The sequence below is a fragment of the Bos javanicus genome, chromosome X (genome assembly GCF_032452875.1).
Source record: "Bos javanicus breed banteng chromosome X, ARS-OSU_banteng_1.0, whole genome shotgun sequence".
NCBI lineage: Eukaryota > Metazoa > Chordata > Mammalia > Artiodactyla > Bovidae > Bos > Bos javanicus.
The window spans coordinates 131,625,460-131,648,122 of NC_083897.1; the positions used below are offsets into that span (position 1 = coordinate 131,625,460).

The 22,663-nt window shown below is 39.6% G+C and overlaps 1 protein-coding gene across 3 annotated transcripts in view; it reads right to left on the reverse strand.

Annotated features, from left to right (window-relative positions):
- Positions 1 to 5,468: 5,468 nt before the first annotated feature.
- CDKL5 (cyclin dependent kinase like 5) overlaps positions 5,469 to 22,663 on the reverse strand; it is a 177,933-nt gene continuing 160,738 nt past the window's right edge. For 2 of the 3 annotated variants that reach the window (XM_061408032.1, XM_061408033.1), the window contains 5 exons: positions 20,633 to 20,756; positions 13,591 to 13,690; positions 9,233 to 9,355; positions 7,939 to 8,058; positions 5,469 to 5,874 (listed from right to left, as the gene is read on the reverse strand). In XM_061408032.1, the coding sequence (XP_061264016.1) occupies positions 5,488 to 5,874; positions 7,939 to 8,058; positions 9,233 to 9,355; positions 13,591 to 13,690; positions 20,633 to 20,756 (854 nt within the window). In that variant the 3' untranslated portion in view covers positions 5,469 to 5,487. The remainder of the gene's footprint in view (positions 5,875 to 7,938; positions 8,059 to 9,232; positions 9,356 to 13,590; positions 13,691 to 20,632; positions 20,757 to 22,663) is intronic. The other variant, XM_061408034.1, reaches the window with a different exon arrangement.

Genomic DNA, 22,663 nt, shown 5'->3' on the forward strand with positions numbered 1-22,663 from the left:
GTCAAAATGGAGGGGATGGAGGAACAGATAAGGCCTCTTTCTCCCTGATACTCTGTGCTGGAAGAGTAGCGAACAAGGCAACTTCTAATCTGCATACAACATGGAGACCGATTTTTAAGATTCCAAAGGAAGATCAAAATACAACCCAAGGATCAAATGGGGTTCAGAGAGCTTAACCTTGTGGGTAATGAAGGGCCTTAGAAGAGATACTAGTTTTACTGCTGTAGTTCTCTGGCCCTAGAAATCCAACGTGTAGACTATTACAAATTTTTTCTGGCAAAATAAAAGACAAACCTCCCTCAAACTTGGGAGTAAACAGTTAGTGAATGAAAGTACAAGGCAGGTCGTGATTATATTTAATACCCTATAGGAAATACATAGAAAGGTGGATCAATGCCTGGAGTGGAGAAAGGTAGAGTCAGGACCAGGCCAAATGCTGATGTATTAACAAAGCACTATGGGAAATGAATATTCATGTAGTAACTGACTTGGCACAAAATTCTATGACTGTTTATAGTACATTCAGTTAAAAAAGAAGAAATAGAATAGAATAGGGCAGCAGGCCCACAGTTTTCTAGCCACTTTACTACTATCACATTGTGTGTATACAGAAAGACGTCGGACTCATCCTGTCATGAATTCACTTTCTTGCATTTACTAGTGGTTTCTAAGACAGTATTTTTTACCCAGCTGAATCAGACCTCAAGATATTCTGCATCTCAGCTGGTCAAGACGCAAAAGGAAGAAATCAGAACCACTTACAAGTTTTTATTTTGTAAGTTGGCCCTTCAAGTCTCTAAGAGAACGTTCTTGTGAGATTCTGACCCTGGGATTAGCGACAGGACATTTAACAACATTTGTACTGTCGTTTCTGCAGCCTCTTTTAAAGAAACCATTTTTTTAAACTGCAAATTAGTTTTCTCTGCCTACACACTTTATTAGTGATGAACTGAAGGAGGCAAGGAAATATTTCATTATTTTCTGACTTGGTTCAGTGTATCATACCACATTCCCAGGTCACAAAAGTACGAGTCTGTGGATCTTAGTGCTCGCATGGAGCTCAATGTCCTATTATAATGCAGGAGGTAACAAACTTCTAGATATAAAAGCAGTGCTCTCCAGAAAAAAATGTTCTGACCGGGAGAGAATATGCAGGTTTCTGAGTCCCAGCTGAGCTCTAGGAATAAGTTGCAATGAGCCATTGCCCTTGCTAAAAGTTGAATCACCACCAGGACCTAGGTGAACAGAAATGGACAGAGCCTTCTACATACTTGAAAAGTAATCCTCTGGCCTTGAAAAAAAGTTGCACACTTATGAGTCAGTCTCATACATAGCTACAAGAAAATAAATGGCTTTTTTCCTTATTTACTCTAAAAACTAGTTTAAGAAGTGAGGGTACTATGACGTTAACTAAGAGGTGCAGGGAGGGGAAAATGGGATAGCATTTTGTAGCAAAGCCCACTAATTTTCAGGATAGGAACATGCTAAACTGGCTAACTTTACACCACAAGGTACTTTATAATACATGACGTGACTAGAAACTAACCAGCATAAATCTGAGCTTAGAATTAAAGTACAACTGCATATGGTGAATCTTAAAGTATGTTTTAAAACAGATTTAACCAAAGCATACGGCACAAATACTCCTATTACAGCCACATCATGACCACCAACTAAGAGTTTTTTGCTTCTAATTGGTCTGTCATACGCCAATGTTTGTAAAGAGTTATTAGATGACTTGAATAGAAAACAAAGACATTTTCTTGTGGGAGACACAGCTAAAGCCACGTATGCCTTTGAGCAGTTGGTAAAAATCATGCCAATCTGCCAGGCTGCTGCTTGCTTCTTAAATATAAGCTTCATGGCTCTATGAAAGAGTTTCTAAGGATGCTGACCTAGAATTTAAGTTCTCAAACACCTATGAAGTGACTCTGATCTCTTCCCAAAAGATGCACCTTTTAGCAGGCCCAAGATAATGGAAACGAACAATAGGATTCCAGGGATTCGAGAATGGTGGTAGAAGACTCTTTAAGAGAATGCGACGCTGAAGAATTCATACCTGTAGTCTTGTAGCCTGCAGAGAACCAGGGCTGAGCCAAGTTCTGCGGGCGGGTGGGCTTGGAATTCAGGAGAGCAGGGTTTCTCAACCTCAGCACTACTGACATTTGGGGTTGAATCATTCTCTGTCTTTGTGGGAGGGGGGAGGTGTTCCTGTGCACACAAGATGTTTTACAGCATCCCTGGCTTCTACCTACTGGGTTCCAGTAGCATACCACCACCCCAGTTGTGACAAGCAAATATGTCTCTGGCCATTGCCAAATGTCCCCAGGAGGCAAAACTGGCCCTGGTTGAGAACTGCTGCTGTAGAGACAACTCACTTGAGCTCCTCAGGATGCAGCACTTGTTGTCTTGGGCTCTGGAGAGGCTAAACCTCTGACTGAGACCAAAAAAGGTTCAGTAAAAGTTCATTCAGAACTTCTGAGAAGAATAACGAGGATGGCAGTAAAGCAAAGGTAGAAAAACAGCGAAGCAGTTTCTTTGCAAAAGATAAGTGACACTTTCATAAAATAAAGCAATTCATAAGCCTTCATTTGACCTTTTAATCCTTTAGGAAGTTAGGGCAGATAATAGAACATGGATGCCATAAACCTCCCTTCCTAAAGAAAATGCAGACTTTTGAGACTTTTAAGTCCTTAATCTCATCACAGATAGCAATCTTTGTGAGGCCAATAATTCATCAACAGGAGGAAAATGAGTTAAAAGCTAAGAGAGGGCCCATTAGATTTGAGAGAAAGCTTTATAATTCCCCTCTGCAAGCAGGAAGAGAATCATGCATGCTAGAAATGTGGATTGGAGTTCACTTACAGCTTACTAAGGTCAATGAAAGTCAGAATGGACAAAAGCTGAGAAGAGGATAAAAGAGCTACCTCAAAAACACTAGTTGAAAACATTGTAGATATTTTCTGGCTCAAATCTGGGAATGTACGAAAAGTATGTATTGACTCTTCATCAGTTAGGTTTACTTTACTCTAGGTAGAAGGCAATTATTCTAGCCCTTCTTTGAAGAACCATCAGAATATAAATGTTCTGCAAACATCTGAGATCCCAGTGTTAGCAAGGATGAAAACATGGGAAACCAGCCCCTAGGTGACAACGAACCTCAAATGCCACAGCATGGCAATGTGACTGCGCAGTTTCTAAGCGCACAGCACAGTGAGAAGTCTTTCCAGAGGAAAAAATGGAGTTTCTGGTTTGCAAGGGGGAATATAAGGTACAGATTGAGTTTAAAAAAGAAGAGTTACACACCCTTTTAGTCATTAGTATCCAGGCAAAAACTGCTAAGGGTCCACGTCACTATATAACTGAGCAGCTGCCTGGAAAAAGCCAGAATTCAGAGCTACTCAGACAGCACTGAACTGGTGAAAGCAGTCAGATATAAAAAGAATCGAAGAGCATGCAAACTATTGGTTAGAATCAAACTGTTTCAATGATAGTACCCAGTTGAGTTTCATTTTAGTGCCTATTACACTTATTAAAATTAAATTAAAAGCACCTTAAAATGACCTCTATATATAATCAATACACATCATTATAGTAGTTATATAAAAATGCAATATGCACACAGTTTAAGCTTCAAAGTAACTAAGACCTTTTTCTTTATAATCTTCATAATCATCAAAGCTATGATTCTTAACATCTTAGGGGAGGGGGAACAGTAACTCAGCACATTTCGATTATAGCTGACTTGATTCAGGGGCTGATACTCTCACAATCCTGGGCCAAGTAATAAATACTGAGAATATCTCTTTGAGGGGTGGGAGGGGATCTTTAAAAATATTATTGCTAAGAGACTACTTCCGAAAATCTAATACATTTGATGAATGACAGTGTTGAGGGGATTTCTGTCAAGGATGGCCCAGGGACATGGGGCTATGCCCCTTTTGGCCAAAGGCCTTGATGATACTTGGAAATAACATGGGAGTTGAAGGCGATCAAAGGAGGGAAAGATAAGTCCTGTTCTGGCCACATGTGTGCATGTGTCTACTCATGTACATGATAACCTTGTTATAAATGGACCATCCCAGGAAGATGAGTACAGCCATTTTCTCTACATCTGGAATTGCTTCAGGAGCCTTCTAAATATATTGGAAAGAGCAATAACAACAACAAAAAAAACCATTTAGAAACTGAAGTGCCACACAGGTATCTCCCATCCTACCAGCTGCAAGTCTCCAGTACAGCACGCGGGATTCAGGAGCATAGAGCTGGTATGCAAGATCTGCAGATTGATACCTCTAACAACCTCACAACTAGGAATGTTCACTGGCAAATCTTTGGTCTACGCTCTACACTAATGGAAGTAGAAGAGTACATTTTCTCTACAAAGTCCCATGAGTAACCCTGGATCTATTCTCCCCTCAGGTGCAAGGAACGTCCCTGGACATGAACAGGAGCCAAGTGTGTGAGGACGGAGATAGGCCTGCTAGAGTTCTTACTGGCCTAGCCAACTTTCTTCCCCTGCAGGTTTGGGAGGAGCTGCTGCATCTTGTCTGCTACCAAGGATCGTGTCTAAAAGCTGCTGCTGGGGTCTCAAAGTTGAGCAAGCTTCCTACCATTACACTCCCGTGCAGCCACAATTTCAACTCCCTTGATTAGAAGTATAATACTCACTTCATATCACAAATGTATAAAAATATGGCAGATAGTGTCATAACGATACTTCCTTAAATGATTATATTTATAAAACAGACAGATATTTATCATATATATATTTATATATAGAATAAAATACTCCTGATGCAATATATAAATGTTACTGTTTAGTTTTTATAGAAACTACTGTAGCTGTCCCACTGCTTCACAATGTTCCAAACAGCTCAAAGTAACTTTACATTTAACAGAAAAGGAATGATTATAACAGTACAATATTAATTAATTATAAATAAATGTTACAAACCCTATCAAATATGGAAGTTTAGAAAACAATTTAAGACATACAGTTAGGTCATCCGCTAACCCTTCAAAGGGATACTCTTGGATTACAACAAACCCCACATTTAGTCTAGGTGGAAACAAATCTGTGGTAAGGATATCAGTCAACACCTATTTTTCTATCACTTACAGTGCCAGAACACACCCTGGCTTTCCCAAGTTCAACGGCGATTGCACTAAAGCTGGAACGTAAGGGGGAGAACCTGGCAAGAATGTCTTCTTCCTCAATGGCACGCTATGCATTCTCACACAAGACTCGTGGGGACTGGTGATCCCTAAGGAACTCCTGTGGCTCTAAGATCCCTGACTAGCATTTGTGGCCGTGGGGAGCCAGCTGGCCCCACACATACAATATTGCACACACCTTCATAAAGCTGAAAATACTGGCTTACCACTCTGGCCCCGCCCATTCCCCCACCCACCCCACCCACCCCTCCCCTTCTAACTGGATTGTCCCTGTCCCCTCCCACCCCCGCCCCACTTCTCCAGCACACATTACAAGGCTGTCTCTTTTAAATCATTCAGATTTGGCATTCTGGACCGATTTGTTCTGTTATAAGGGTGCCCATTTGGCCCACTCTTGGCACCCAGCTGTTCAGAGTAGGAAGGCCCCTCTGTGGCACTCCGGGTCACAGAGGACACGTGCCAACCAGGGTCCATCTGACCTGGCAGCTGGAGGGCCGGCCTGCCCTTTGGTGTTGGCTCCTGCCGGATGTTACTGCTCCCGCCAGAGGCCTGGCTCAGAGGGTGAATCCGAATTTCTGAGAAGGAATTTTTGGCTTGTTGAGTTGTTAAGGGCTGGAAGCGGGGGTCTGAGGAAGCCGGGTGATTTGAGGCTGAAGAGAGATGTAACAGCTTGCGCAGTGATTTTAATGGCTGGCTCTGAAAGAAAAGATGAGGGTGCATGTAGGGTTTAAGTTAGAGTAGACCTGAAAGGTGGGAGGAAATGGAGTGCAGATCTGAGACGACTGTGTGGAGTTAGGGAGGGTGCGTGTGGGGGAAGAGGGGCCAGTCCAGACTTATCTGTGCTTTTGTTCTTCTTCAGAAAAGATGGAAGTTATTTTTCTTTAACAAAAAAGCTTAGAAATGTAGAAGAAATCTAGAGCTGGTGTGGTGAGTGATCCAAGGCTTAGGCACCTTGTATCTGGCTGCACCCCATCTTTATGGGAGGAAGGGGGGAATCTCCTGCACCAACCAGCAAGAAGAAGGGAAAGAAGGGATGTGCCTCTCCCTTTGCAGAAGACTTCCTTCCCAACAGCTCCACAGAAAGCTGCTGCTTAGGTTTCACCTGCAAAAAGTCAGCCATTTGACCATATCTAGCTGCAAGAGTCACTGAAAAAATGTAATGTTTCAATAGGCAGCAACATACTCTGCTAAAAATTGTGTATCCCCTTTTCTTCTTATCTCCTCGATTTTCCCTTTCCCTTGGCATTGCAAAATCCCAATGGTCCCTTTCTGCACTCTAACTTTTTTTGGTTTTCATTATGTTTTGAGGGGGAGGTAAGGTATGGGCACTAAAAATGCCAAGCACAGAGAAATGAGCACAAGCCCTGTAGACTCTAAAACACAGTTCACTCATAGGAGGGTTTTGATTCCTAACAGCCTGTCTGTTGTGTGCTTGGGGCTAAGGCCCCAGGGGCTGCTGCACTGGGAGGGGGACTTCAAGGCAGGAGGAAGGGTCCTCCTCTCCTTTTTGTTAGACTTGACAAGGTCACCACCAGAAGAGGCATGGGAAAGCACCCTGACATTCATGGCCCTCACCGCAGAACCTGACAAACGGGCCACAAGCATCTCTGGCTGTCACTCCTCAAAGGCCTTAAGCCAAGCAGAAGGTTGATAATCTCAAAACACACTAAAGATTCGAGGGAAGATGGCACTGAAATCCACGGGCTACTGCCTGAACACTGACTCAAGGAGAAGTCACTCTTGGGGAAGTGTCCTCCCCATGGCCATTCCGGAGTCTGTCTAGAAATGTTCTGTGGTGCCCATGGTAGGTGGCACCCACCCCCCCGCCCCAGCCTATACACATTATAAGCAGAAAATATGAATGGTTGGGCAAATATGATTGAAACTTAGGGATCTCTTGTCAGCAGCTCTAAGTAACAGCTTATAGTTAGAGAAAGTAAACAACAAACTTATAAAAACAGAACCTCTTCCTCCAAATTACAGACATCCATGGTCATTTATAGACACACGTAACCTTATGGCCTCTAAAGCTCACAGTTCAGAGGAATAAGAGATTTAGAAAATATTGAATACAATCGAAAACAAGTTAGATTATGTTATTATGCAATACCAAAGATATACAATATTTTAAAATTCCCAATCAAAATAGTTTGCTTCAAGGAGATAAGACCTCAGTTACAGGAAAAATTTATGGATTCAGTATCTGGCTTGTATGGCAGGGAAATTATGGCATACAAACCATATGCAGGGAAATGTGACTACACATACTGTCTAATATGTGGTTCCTAATGTGAACGTTTGCCAGTTTTCTATCAAAACTAGTACAGATTTCAGAAGCTTAAATAGTCTTCCAAGAAAGTGTATTATATCTGTCTTTCAAGGTGCTTGCACTACATCCTCTTACCCTCCCTCACATTTTATGGCACGCTTCACTGTTATCATGAATTATTTTTATCTGTGGATTTTCTCTCTCTCTCCTAGGCTGCAGAGTGTTTCTGGGCTGGAGATGTATCTTATTCAGTTCTCCCCTCCCCTCAGGTGAAAACTAATGGAAGCTCCCCTTTTCCCCCATTAGGACACTGAAGCAAGATTCATCTGGACTCCTAAGATGCATCTGGCTATCACTGAGGGTATGTTCTGGGGAGACTCTCAGCCTTGCTGTAACACTGAAAGGCTAAATTTCTCAACCCTGCCCTCTCTTCAGGACAGACCAGTCACTGCAGAGTCTGAGAGTCTAAGAGTGATGCAGGCACCACTCACTTGGGTCTGTAGATCAGAGATCTTCTCAGGACGCCACTCCTTGGGTCTGCTGCTCGGGGTGCTAGCAGAGTGAATGGCTTTCTGTAATGTCAGAAGATCAGGGCCATCAGAATTGGGCACCTAGAGCAGAATACGGACAAGGATTCAATAAGCACACGGGTAAGCCTCATTAGGATATGCAACCACACCCCAGAAGAGAACGAAAGCAAATCCGACCAAACCAAAACTCAATCCCCTCCCCTCCAAAGAAAAGACTTGATAAAAAAAGAAATCAAAACTTTCCCAATGTTCACAATGCAAGTGATGCTAGTTAAAGTCTGCTTCCCTCTTAATAATTTTCCCTGCGGTAGGAAAAATTGGCAGATGTCATGCAGCTTTGTTAAACCTCAACCCTTCAAGCATTCCCATGCTGTTAGTTTTAGACGCTGTAAGAGAGAGCAGTTAAATTGGGCTGTACCAGGAATTGCTGTCGTATCCTCATTCCATATTGCAGTTAGGTTATGAACCAGTTCAATAAAACAAAAATGTGTTTCTGCTGGGAAAATGATCCAAACACTGTGTTTGGTGGTGCTAAAGAAGTCTAGCAGGCTTTCAAGGATAGCAAAGTGAGAAAGTATGGTTTGAATCATATTCCCTAGACACTGCCCAGGAAACCTGGGTCTAGCATTATGCACTATGAAAATGCTGGATTTGTGCCACAAATTCCAGATAAATGCAATTGGTCCACTCACCGACTTTGGTGAACACAGGAGAGTAACGCCAAATGTCAAGCAAAAGCCCTGGCCTTCAACTAAGTGACCAGCAAAAGCTAGAGCCAGGCAAGGAAAGAGCAAATCACCAACTAACAGAAGCTGTTTTTTCATGGAGCCTGCAAGCTCACTCAATTTGGTCAATTTTACTTGGTTTCAAAGAAACAAACTGCCAACCAAGTGTTAACAAACTTTGTGAGCCAAACGAAAAGACATTTGTTAATTGTAAATGTTAATCGAATTCTTTACGGGAAATAAGGGATTTCATGAATACTGTCTGCCAACAACTGGCTAATTAGACAACCCAAACTAGCCTTTCACTAGTTGGTTTGTTTAATAGCCCTTTATGCTTCAACCTCCTTAACTGATCCAGAAATTCCAGAATGTCAAAGAATTTATATCTCAATGAATTTATGGAACTGGCTCAGGTACTTAACTAGCACAAAGAGAATATGACCCCATGAAAATAAAAGACATGCTGTTGTCATCAGTAAAACAAGTTTACTGGAGCAGTTTTCAGGGCTACCATACGTAAAAATGGGTACCATGGGTGGAGTGACTACAGGAAGCTTTTTCAAAGAAGAACTATGCTTTAAATGATTCTTTGAATTAAAAAGAGGAAAGAGGGATTTCTTGATGCTTGGATTCTCCCCGTTGGTGGAATCTGTCTGCAATATAAGATACAAATAAACTAATTGCCAAGAAAAAAAAAAAAAAAAAAAAGGTGTTCTTATCGAAAATCCTAGCCCTTGGATGCCCTCAAATTGTTAAGTATTAACAGTCACTGAAAGAATCTCTGTGCTGTGTGTACATGTAGAGAGGCTTTGTGTCATTTCACACCTGGACATGAAGATGCCAATAATGTAAATTCAAGACATGCAGAAACTTCTATGTATATAAAGAACCTTTGGACAGGATCAATACCTACAGCAGGAACGTCTCTAGAGACTTACACACATATATTCACATTCAGCTTATAAAACATTTAAGGATATATTTACTATCAGAAATATGACTGTTATAAAGAATTATGTTTAAAGGGCTATCGATGAACTTCAATCTTTTCCCAATCGCCAGAAGGGACTTAAGCAACTAAATAATCTCATGTAATCCACAAGCCTATTTAGGAAAAAGAAAAAGATACTGCAAACCTTTTTGAACGTGGTCAACTCTTAAACCAGAAAACATCACTTGGAAGGGGAATGTATCAATATTGTAGGATTCTACTGTTGAGGAAGAAGCCTGGCTCTACACTGTGAGAAGTATTCACGCCATGGAAAATAGCTGGCACAATGCAGAATATGCCACAAAAGTAAAGAAAAAGAAAGTTCAATCTTCAAACTGAAGCATGATTACCAGTTGAGATACTAACTAACTAGGGTACAATTACCAAGTTGGCAAAGTCACCATATGCTCTGAGGGCTTATGTAACTGTCTGAATGTGGAACTGAAGCCGGATTTCCCCAGGTGGCTTCCAGATTTGCTTGAGTCAAAGCAGGCACCTTTACAATAGTGAATGATTTTTTGGCATGACTTTACCCTGTTTTGGATATTTCAATTGTCAGAGCACCAGAATGTCTGTGAAGGTTCAGATCATCTTTTACTGGTGTGTCTGAAAACATTCAAGAAAAACAGCCCATAAGGTTTTCCTGTTCCCAAGATAGGGATCCGTGAAGAGTTTAACTTGTGTGGCTAAGGAGGCCACAGGAGAGCCCTCAGATATGTGTATGTATGACTGATTCACTTTGCTATTACAGCAGAAAGTAACACAGCACTGTCAATGAACTATACTCCAATTAGAAAAAAATAATAAAATAGAGAAGCAACAAGGATATTGTATAGCACAGAAAGTTCTAGCCATTATCTTGTAATAACTTTTAATTCAGTATGCTGCTTGCTGCTGCTAAGTCACGCCAGTCGTGTCCGACTCTGTGCGACCCCAGAGACGGCAGCCCAACAGGCTCCTCTGTCCATGGGATTCTCCAGGCAAGAGTACTGGAGTGGGTTGCCATTTCCTTCTCCAATGCATGAAAGTGAAAAGTGAAAGTGAAGTCCCTCAGTTGTGTCCGACTCTTAGCGACCCCATGGACTGTAGCCTACCAGGCTCCTCCATCCATGGGATTCTCCAGGCAAGAGTACTGGAGTGGGTTGCCATTGCCATAAACTGAAAAAATACTGAATCGCTATGCTATACACCTGAAACTAATATAATATTGTAAGTCAATTATATTTCAATTAAAAAAAGAGAGCATTCTCAAGAACAAGCAGCAGGAGGCGCTCCACACCTCCTGGTGGGACCCTGGCAGGGATTGAGCTGGGCCTGCTATCCAGGAGAACCCACCTCCAGCTCTCCAAACTGACTGTGCAACTTCAGGCAGGTCACAACTTGCCTGGGCAGTTCCTATGTCAGCAAAATAAGGGGGTTAAACTAGATTTAAGATCCAGAGACTTCTCTCTGTGCACTGGGTACCAGGTTTCCATTTTGTTCAATCTTGCGCAAAGGCCACAATGCTTTAAGTCCTTCAAAGTTCATTTACCTAGGTTTCCTTTTGCTGAGTTCTAGTGAGCGAAGAAAAGTTGAATTTAATTCTGTTCCAATGCTCATTTGAAGGAGGCAGTTACCACAATATCAAGCTTGGGAGCCTGTGGTCTGCCAGGAAATACTACACTGAGTGCTCTTTGGAAATCTTACTTTAGATATCAAAGTCCTTTAAACATTTTCTTTCCTATTTTAATTAAAAAAATGCAGAGGTATAAACAACTTTTGGTTTGGAAGGCTTAAGTCATTGTGACCTGTGCAGAGATAATTTGCAGTTACTTTACATATCAAAAATGAAAAGTATGAAACCCTGAAACAAGTAAGTTCAAGTGAAGAGTATGTTAGAGAATAGTAAATATCCTATTTACCCTAACCTACACTATTTATACATCTAAAATTCGAACCAGATCCTGAGTAACAGTTGACATGTACACACCTGACTCATGCCATAGTGAGCCACAGGTTTAATGCTGGTCTAAGGCAGACATCAAAAGCTAAATCTGTACACAAAAACACCTTCAATTCCTGTGTCTTGCTACTTCCATTTAATCAACCCCACAATGGCTATGGGCCTGAGGTTAAGAACCAAAACAATCTCTAAATAATAACAGTGGCTAGGAGGAGGTAATCTAAATTTAATATTCATGATGCATAAATATGTTCCACAGATAATAAAAGTTTTATTAGCACTGTACATATTTTAAGCCTCACTACTTCAAATCAGGTCTATTTTGTGTATCTGGTTTAAACAACATGTGTAGTTAATATGTAACTAAGCGACATCTTGATTGGACCTTCTACTTTAATTGAGTTTCAGTTAGAAATGTAGCCAGCTTTTTTTTTTAAATGAACATTTTAGAAATATTATAAGCCATTAAAATGAAGATAATAAAATCTGTGTAGTAACATACATACTGTGTGTATGTGTGATAGAAACACTATTAGAAAGCCAGAATACAAAATTGTACTAGAATGATTACTATTATTTAAAGCAAACTAAAAAACCACCTTCTTTCCATAAACATATGCACCAGCTAAAAAGCTAGGAGGAAATACGCCAATATCCTAATACTAGTTGAGATAGGGTGGTAAGATCGGAAATTATCATTTTTTTCTCAATTTTCTGACCTTTTTTTCTAATGAGCTCATATTTATATTATAATGGCATCATAAATTTAACAAATTTTACAGCCCATGGACTGTAGCCTACCAGGCTCCTCCATCCATGGCATTTTCCAGGCAAGAGTACTGGAGTGGATTGCCATTTCCTTCTCCAGGGTATCTTCCAGACCCAGGGATTGAACCCGGGTCTCCCTCATTGCAGGCAGACGGTTTACCATCTGAGCTACCAGGGAAGCCCAGTAATCTAGAAAGCCCTTTATTAAATCCTTACTTCAAATATATTCTTTGCTACTATCATCTCACCATTACTTACCATTGAGTCATAATCTTAGACTTTTCAAAATGGAACAGACCTCACAAAAACTGAGTCTAATCTATTCATCTTAAGAGATGAAATCAATGAAGTCCATCTGAGTAGGTCATTTTGATTATGACTTTTTCCTTTTTAAGTAAGTGAGAGTCAATCATGTATGAAGTAAAACTAGAAACAAAATAATTAAAAATAGTCGACTCAACCCTGTCTAGTCCCAAAGGTATCATAAAGCAAAGCACACCTCGTGTGGTGAAGATGTTCTCACCGGCCTGGAGGCCTGGCTTCTCCATGTGTTCTCAAGTCACTAACCAGCAGAATCCATGCCTGGTTCAGTGAAATGACATGAATGCTTTCATGCAGCCAGCCCTTGGTTCAGGTGGAGGGCTCTCAGGAGATGAGACTCATTCCATTCCCCAGTTCAATCACAAGATAAACATGTCCTCCTACTAAAGCAAGCCCTGATATGTCAAATGCTAGCTCCTGTCTGTGACTAGGCAGCCCAGAAATGCAACATGGGAATCAGATAACCAGCCAGGGGAGAATGATGAATGATGTCTAAGATTTAAACACAAACCAAAACCGTTTCCTAAATTTTCATATATCTTTAACCCTCAGAGAGAAATAAATCCTGAAGGTTCATAACTTTTACATGAATATAAATCCATAAGGTGTTTACTGAAAGAGGGTTAAAGCATTCTCTTTCATCCAGATTAAATTTCTCCTATTCCTAGAGGTTCTGTTGAATCTAGAAAAGGCACTGTGGGAGGAGGAAGTTGTATAGAATTTGAGAAAGAAACATTTAAAGTCTATGCATATCAAATATCAGTAAGAAAATAATTCACTTTGATTGCCATGTACAAAGTGTAAAGATCCCACAGACTAATGTAGACTCGTATGCCATTGTAAATAGAAATTGGCCATTTACTTACTGTTTGAGATTTCTTCTTTTTCTTTTTCATTGACCTGAAAAAACCTTGTTTTTCCTTTTCCTTGAGTTGTTCAGAATGACTAATGTTTTCAGGACTTTTCCTAAATGGGAAGACATTTTTATCATATTGATCTTTCAATCATTCCCCTACCATTATATGACAAATATAATGAAGACTAAAAATGCATGACACCAGGTTCAAATAGCCATGAAGAATCAAGCACATAGGTAAAGAACCTCTAAAAAGCACAGAAGGAACTGAATATCATGAAGCATGGTTAATGATTAGCCTTTGGCAAAGGCTCACTTGAACTAGCAATTTGAACATTATTACAAATGATCTGTAACTATGCTACAGGACCATTTTCATGCTGTTGAAAACCTCAGGATTAGAGAGCCTGAAAAGCACACGTTTGAAGGATGCCTTTTCTGTATCCCTCCAAGGGAAACAAAAACATTTTCAGTATCTTCATTTTTCCATTTACCTTTTAAAAACCAGCTTAACAAGTTCATTATCAGTGGCTTACCAGGGTACTGAACATTAAAAAAAAAAAAAAAAATCAATGCTGCTACAGAAACCTTACAAATAAAAGTAAAAATTGCCTGAAACTGGAAAATTCCTTTATGAAAATTTTATATCTATGTATTAAAACTAAATAAAAAGTAGATAAGGTAAGAAAAAATAGAGACAGGATAATGCATTAATACAAAGCACTCTTTTGGGAAAAAAGCTTCTGACTTAAAGTAACGACTTTAAGCTTTGTATCACTGACACCACCAGGTATTTTAATACAAATAGGAGGTATTAAAAGAGAGCAAACAAGCCATTGGCCCCAAGAAGTTGACTACTTATATGTTAACCGAGGCCCTATGTTACTTAATTTAATTTATGGTCTTAAAAACAACTGGAATGGTGTCATTCTTGAAAAAGGCACATTCCATGGGCCCTATTTTGAATCTGAACATCTAGATGCCTGTGGAAAACCATGTTCTCAAATGACTGAATTCCTTCTATTAGCTATTCCCTAAAATCAAGAGTAAAAACTTTAAAGGTGACAGAATTCATTCATATTTATGGTTTTAGAGTACTGAACAGTGAAGTTACTAGAACATCTAAAAAATATGAGCAAACCAGCATCCTTTACTTGATTAAATCTATGTGAAGGCAGAAAACATTTATATAATCTATTACAGATCCACATGATAAAAAACACCATGAAGCTATTTTTAAAATCACACTCACAGAATTTTCACTAATATGAAGCAATATTTCAACTATAATACTAAGTGAAAACATCAGGATTGATTCAAAACTTTCTACATGAGCCCAACTATATATTTTTTTAAGTCATATATGTGTATATATATACACAAATTTTATAAAGCAGAGAGAAATTTAAAAAAAATCTTAGTAGTTATTTCTGGGTAGTAGGATTATTGGTGATTTGTTGTTACTTCTTTTTAATTTCAACAACAAACATGGACTAAAAATATAACAAAAATATAACAAATATATAACAAAAAGGTTTACAGAACAGAAAATTCATTTGAAAAGCCAAGAACTCAAGATCAAAGACCACAAAGGAAACAATTTAGAGACAGAGACAAACAGACAAAAAATAAGAAGTAAAAACCATGACTGTTTGAAGGAGCAAGGGTCATTCATTCTTAAGTGTTTAGCCTAAAAGTTAATGGGAATACCAAGGAAGTAAAAACATGTACTGTAGGCTCAAGTGTTTCTGAAACTCATTAGGAACTACAATTTTAAACCTCACTGAGAGTTTCAAGCTCTGAAGTTAAAGTTTCATAATACAACACATCCAATAAAATAATTAGTATTGGGACTCAGAATGATGCGTTAACAATTTTGAAAGTGAGAAAACTTCAGACATAATGGAATGAGTGAGAATGAAATAGTGAAATGTTAAAGATTCCCTAAACTCAATAATGTAGTGCTGGGAAAGACACTCTCATCCTAATGACAGACTGTTTGATCAAAGTTTCTTACGACAAGTACTTTTGAGATTAAGGAGATGAAACCCTTGGATGGGGTCTAAAGACAGACTACCCTTAACTAAGTTCCAGGCCACAGTATTCAGTTATGTGAGGGTTCTAGGAAACATAGCAGAACAGTGTAAGTAGTTGCTGGAAACACAAAAGCACCACTCTTAGAAGTGAAAGAGGGTAGTCTTTCCCTTCTCCAGGGGATCTTCCCAACCCAGGGATTGAACCCAGGTCTCCTGCATTGCAGGCAGATTCTTTACCAGCTGAGCCACCAGGGAAGCCCAAGTATACTGGAGTGGGTAGCCCATCCCTTCTCCAGCAGATCTTCCCAACCCAGGAATCGAACTGAGGTCTCCTGCACTGCAGGCGGATTCTTTACCAAACTGAGCTATCAGGGAAGCCTCAAAGAAACCTCAGAAAGCATCTAATCTAACCAGTAATACTATTTTTAACGATTTGTAACTTCCAGAAGTTAAAGCATTATATGCTTATGATACAGCTCATGTCCTTCCATACTGGGGTCTGCACATAACCTAGAAGCACAGCAGAGTATTTAGGTTAACGGGAAGAAGTTTTTACTAATCAGAATTAAAGTATAACAAAATCTCAAAGGTCTGCTGAGGGTCAGTAGTTAAAGTGCTTTCTGCCAACTGAGGAAATCTTTAAGGGGGCCACATTCATCATGACCACATCCTCAGGATGGGAACAGGTGTTACTACAAGAATGTTAATATTGGCATGAGAGGAAGTGAAGGCTTGAGATACCAGCTCTAGGAGGAAGAAGACTGTCCAATAAAATGAAAGTGAGAGTATGGGGGTGACAGTACTGAAAGAGAAGGAGGAGCAGGACAAAAAGCTCAGTGTTTGCAATTCCTTGTGTCCCCAAATCACAGATAACGAATCAAAGACTCTCCGCAGGGTCTCTTCAGAGGCATTGGATAAACTAGAGTCCGGGGAAAGGGGAATAATGAGGAAAGTATCCTCAAACTGGAACCATGGAGAGGCAGTGGAGTCAAGATCCAGGTGCAAAAAGATTCCAGGGACCAAAACAAAAAAGAAAAAGAAATTACCCTTGAATTAGAGGATGAAATCTAGGAGTAAAATGTAAGTGTGCATGCATCACAAAAAGAAAGACACAAAAGGAAGTCAGAGAGAAAGAAAGAGTGCCAGTGGGGGAGGGAGGGAGACAGAGAGAGAAAAGACAGAGAGAGGGAGAAGCTACACTGAAACATACACATACAGAGAATTAACAGAGAAATCGAAGGGAGAAAAACCTGCAAGAAAGACTCAGGGATTGAGAGAAGCTGCCAGGAACTCAGGCACCTATAAAGCTGTGTGCTGTACAAATGAATGAAAAAAAGGACTTGAACATTTATAACCAGTACTGCACCCAATGGGTAAGAGTGAGCCCTGTGACTTAATCTCACTTGTGAATTCTGGACCCTGTTATTGATTCTACCTCGTTCGGTCAACAGTTGTGTGCTGAGCTGAGCAAACGAATTATACAGGCAACAGAGGAGCAACACAAGAGAAGGGCAAATGGTGATCACCTAAGTCTCAGGGACAGGAGCTCTGAGAAGGACCACTCAGCTGTCACTTGGCATGTTACCCAGGGCTGAAAACACAATGGGGGTGGGGAGGGGTGGGGGGTGCAGCAAGCATGATGTGGGGAAGAATATATGTATATGTGTGTGGGGCGGGGGGAGAGGGGTGGGTAACAATAACAGTCTCCTTCCTGAATAGTCATGGCACTCAAACATTATCTAACAGAACAGCTACTATTTCCATAAGGGGTTAAAAAGAAAGAGAATTCAAAAGAAACACCTAAAAAAAGGAAGGAATGAAAACCAACTAAATCAAACCCAATCAACATTTATAGAGTACTCTGTATGTGCCAGGATCAGTGTTAGGTGTTGGAGATACAGAGAAAAACTAAAACAAGGGGTGTGACCTCAAGCTGCTCACAGACTCAAGGCAAGCGACCCACCAGTTAGACAGAGGGCCAGGGAGCTCCATTATAATCCCCTCAAGAGCAGCAGTGAGAAGGTGCATCAAAGAGAAGCTGACTGTGACACTTTCCCTGTCACCTCCCTTCCCCTGCCAGTGTGACTAGGGTCAGTTGGCTAATGTCTGAGGGTAGAAAGTCAGGGACTAATTCTACAGAATGACAATAAAGGATATCAATGTATTCATAATGTTGCAAGAAGAGAAAGCCTGGGATTGTGCAAGTGAGTGACAGCAATTCTTCACTTATCCTAACTACTGGGATTTCTAATTAATTTGGTTTACTGTTTAAGTGTCAATTTTTAACCCAATTTTGACAGCAGTCTTTCTAAACACTTTGTCTTTTCATGGAAAGTAAGAGCAGCCTATTTTAAAGATATATACTCTACCTGGATATCTACTCTATGTATAAAACCATAACGACCAGAAATGACTTTCCCTTTAGAGCATTAGAAACGTCAAACTACCTCTCTTCTCTCTATAGTTATTGTTCAGGATCCTCCTCTCTCTGCACACCGTCTTGTTACCTGGGATTATTTCTTGCCTGACAACCTCAGTGCCAAATGAGAGAACTCAACATAGAAGAAGAATAAGCAGGCTCACAGGGAGGGTGGAGGTGTTTTCCCATTACTAAAGATGATCAATTGACTGTATTAACCCTATTTTTGTTGTTCTGAAATGTTTTGGCTTATCTCCCAGTTCTTAACTGGATTCTGGACAGTTGAGATGGCCAGAATAACAGCTCTGCATATTATACTACACTATTATTTTAAAGTATGATACAGTAGCTTGACTTTTCCATTGCAAGAAATGTGTGCCCTGTACAAATATCCTCTTCTCTAAAGAAACGTAAAGTACTACTAACAAGGAGAAACAGACTGCCCTTAGGACAGTGATAATTTAGGAACAGCAATTCACTATGTCACCATGGCAAGGCTCATTCATGTTTTTGTAAAAGTTATCAAATGGCATTCTCTCAAATATAAATATGGTGAACCAATGAGAGATCTTGTTCAAGAAAAAAATCCAAGACAAGTCGAGCTTAATGGAAGACTTAGACTAAGTTGGATGCAATGCATGGGGGAGAAGTATCATAGCAACGCTATTCTGAGGGGCAGTTAGAACAAAAGAATATATCCAATTCCTCCCTGGAAATTCTGGGATTCTCTCAAACCTCATAATAGCAATATCAGATGACTTGATGAAGACCTGTCTAAAGTTCAGCATCCCAACTGTGCCTCTAATTCTTTTCAAAACAATTGTTTTTAGGTTTCTACACATATCCAGGTCTACTTAAACTGATTATCAAAAAGTCAGAAATAATATGCTGTTAAGACTGTGAATCCCACATTTAGATGTAGTTTTGATCTGACCTATCTATATTTTCATTCATGCTAATCTGTAATCAATGCTCTTTTAAACCATCACCATTTCATCATGCAATGAACAAGATGAAACACAACTCCATCTGTACTTCTGTATTCTCACAACTTAGACACTACTCTCACAGCTTGTCAAAACCACTTGAAAACTGTCAACATCGGTAACTGGAGTTGTACCTGTGCTCTCCAGTTAATGTGTAGATCTTATCTAAGTTATGGAGAAAGAACTCACAGAAGTTCCTCAGTAAAGTAAGTGGAGATGAGACACCTGGTAAGTCATACTGAAGTTAGAGAACATTAATGGTAAAAACTGCTGCTGTTAACGTTAACAAGTCACAATGGTGCCAGGCACCGCTCTAGATGCTTTTGATGTTTTACTTCATTTAATGATCATATATACTGTATGAGGGAAGTGCTATTCTTAGCCTATTTTATAGACAAGGAAACTGAGGGACAGAGAGCTTAAGCTCACATGGCCAACAGGTGACACTAGTCAAGATATCTCATTTCCAGAGTCTAACCTCTGAGTCACTAATGTTAAAACTCTCATTTAATAAATAAGGCGATAAATATAAAATGTGCTTATAAAAGAAAAAGTATTTATAGCTTTAAGAAAACCATTTTTATTATTGTAAAAATAAGTTATTTTCCCTATAGGGCATGGTAACACTGAAACCTTGATATTACCCTGCTAACAGGGTCCAAACTGTATGAATTCTGGCAATAAACAGCAGAGACAGAATCTGACAGATTGGTCTCATTCTCAATTCAGTGCATTACAGTGAGGCACCATTTTATTCTCTTGGTAGAGAACTTAATAGCCCTATGAAAAATATATAAATACCCCTTACATCTAGATTCTGGGAAGTCTTTCTGGGCAGCTGAGACTATAAAGTCTACATTATTAAAAACACAGTCCTTACCCCCAACACAAAATCTGCTAATGAGACTTGATGTGTGTTATAATTTTCTCCTTAAATTTTTATTACACATGACACAAAGATTAAAGGATAAGCAAAATTGGCACATCATTTTGTCCTCTGACAACCAGTACATTTTTGTGGTACCACAAATGGTTGTTCCGTTATTTCTCTTTTTACCCTGAATGAAAGTCAGGTAGCATAGAAGTAAAAGACACGAGCTTTAGAGTGAGAACCCATCTGGGTCTAGATCCTGGCTCCCTCCTCCCTGGTACTTGCTGTCCAGCACCAGGCAGGCTCCTTACCTTTTCTAAGCTGCGGTTTTCTCATCTGGAGAGGAAAGGCTACCCACTTCAAAGGCTGATTGTGAGAACTGAGTGAGACACTGCACACCAAGTGCTAAGCAAATTGTCTCCTACATGATTCAACAGGAACGAGCAGAGAAGACGGCAAAGCACGTCAATCATGTCAGAAGAAGACGATGGAAGACTTATGAGGTATGTACTGACCCAGGGTATTTTCTTTCTTTTACATGATTCTTAACATAAATGCTGCACATTTTGAAAGAAACCATTACAAATAATGACGAATCACATTTCGCTTATGAAACAATCTCTCTCGAGAAAGAAAGGCCTAGTAGGAGAAAGAATGCTAAACTGTTTACCCAGAATTGCTGTGAAATCTCAAATCCACAGTTAGAAAAAAGAAGAGTAAAAACAAGCTAAAATACCCACCATGGATCGAATGCTGGCTGTCTTTTTGAGTGGTTAGTTCCAGAACTGCTTTCTGATGGTAGGGAAGAAACTCTGGTTGACACATTATTTTCATGGAAAGAATTGTCTGGACGTGGAGATGGCACTGAATAAAGAAAAGGTAAGCCGCTGATGTACTCTTTTGATCAAAGCACTTCTCATATTGTTCTATTGCATTTCTCTCACACAAACAAAATAACAAAAAGGTAAGTCAATATCCTCATTTGCCCTTCATAAAACTTTTGTGTTTTCTGAGGATGGAGGCATTCCAGAGAACATTCTCTCCCTCCCCCCTCCCCCAATTGCTTATGACAGTAACTTGCAAGGGTCAGTTAACTCAGGCAATATGTTCAAGACATAAATTAATGTAACAGCTGATAAACTGGAAAACATCATAGGAGATTTCAAAGTATGAATATGATCCCCACCTTCCCATTTTGACATTCACTTAAGTTGAGGCTTTCTTACATCATAGACCCAACTATGTAGAATCTATTCTTAGTCTGAAGTGATTCTTAACAATATATGTGCCAGAATACACCAACTACAGTTTAAGACTTGCCACTTGGGAGGTGACATATCAATTTTATATATTTTTTAAACTCAATTCCAAAGAAATGTGGTTATTTGCACTAAATACTATTTTTCTCTAAATATTCAATCCAGGAATAAACAAAAAGACAAACCATGATGTTTGTGAGTAGATACTTTTCTGTTTTTCTTTGGGGGGTGTAATCATCTTTTTCTGTCAATTTCTAAGCTTAGTCATAAATCAAAATATATTACAAATTTCATCACAGAAGGAATACACAGGCTGTATGTAAAGACAAATGACACCATTTCACTTGACTCTTGGCCAACAGGAATGAAAATGGGAAATATTCTAAAAACATCTGTCATTTCAATGATACCACTAAATTATCATCCAGTTAGATTCAGTAGTATCACTGAAATGAGAGATGTCTCCAAATGTTTCACCTAGTTAAATCTTTCATTTCTATTTCTGGACTTTCTAAAATAAAAATGTTCTACCTGCCAAACTCTGAAGTCAATTATAAGGGGCTTTACTGATAGTAATCAACTGGCAATCAAAATAAAACTGTGTTCCTTGAGGTCAAGGACTAATTAAAAACTTAGTTAACATCTTAATATTAACATATACTCTCTAGACATCTATAGAATTAACATGTGTGTGATCCATTTTGGAAGTAAAACTTCCAGTGAGAGAAGAAAAGACTTTTGTTTATATGTATACTATAATACTTTTGTTTTAATTACCTTTAATCTGAATTAAAATTTTAGTCCCATAAGATTCTAAAGTAACCGTGACATCAGAAAAATAATTAATTGCATCAAAAGGTATATAGAATGTCTTATGTTCTTCTCCAGCGTGGGGCTAGGAGGGAACAGAGTAGCCTCATCAGTCAATATATATTTAGGTCCTGAATAAGACTTGTATGCATTTATTTAGCTCAGATTCCTAGTTAAAATGACTGAGCCATTGTCCATGTTCCCCACCAATTTCTGCCCTTTCCAGCTATCCTCCCAAATCAACAGAATTATGAGAAGTTAGGCCTCACGGACACAGGACTTCACCTGTGCCCTGGTGGGCTTGTTGTCTGTCTCCCCACTAGGGGCTGGGGCTGCCTGGGGGCCCCCACTGTATTACTACATAGCTCCTTAAAGGGGATGTCTTTCTCTGTCAATCCCTCCTAAATCCATTCAGCCCCTGAAACATTTGTTACAATTGTCTGTTAAACATCAAAACACAATTTTAAGGTCATGTAAGTACACTTGAAGATTTTCTGTCATTCATTCGACAAATATTTCTGAAACTGCCAGGCAGTGTCCTAGTCAATGAGGGTAAAAGAGGAAAAGGTAAAGGGCCTTGTAACCTTGTGAGAGAGAAATGCAAAGAAGCCATACCACGTGGTGTGTGTTATGTTAGAGACAAAGGACCATGAGCAGAACAAAGAAGGAAACACTTCACTTTGTCTAGGTGGACAGGGAAGC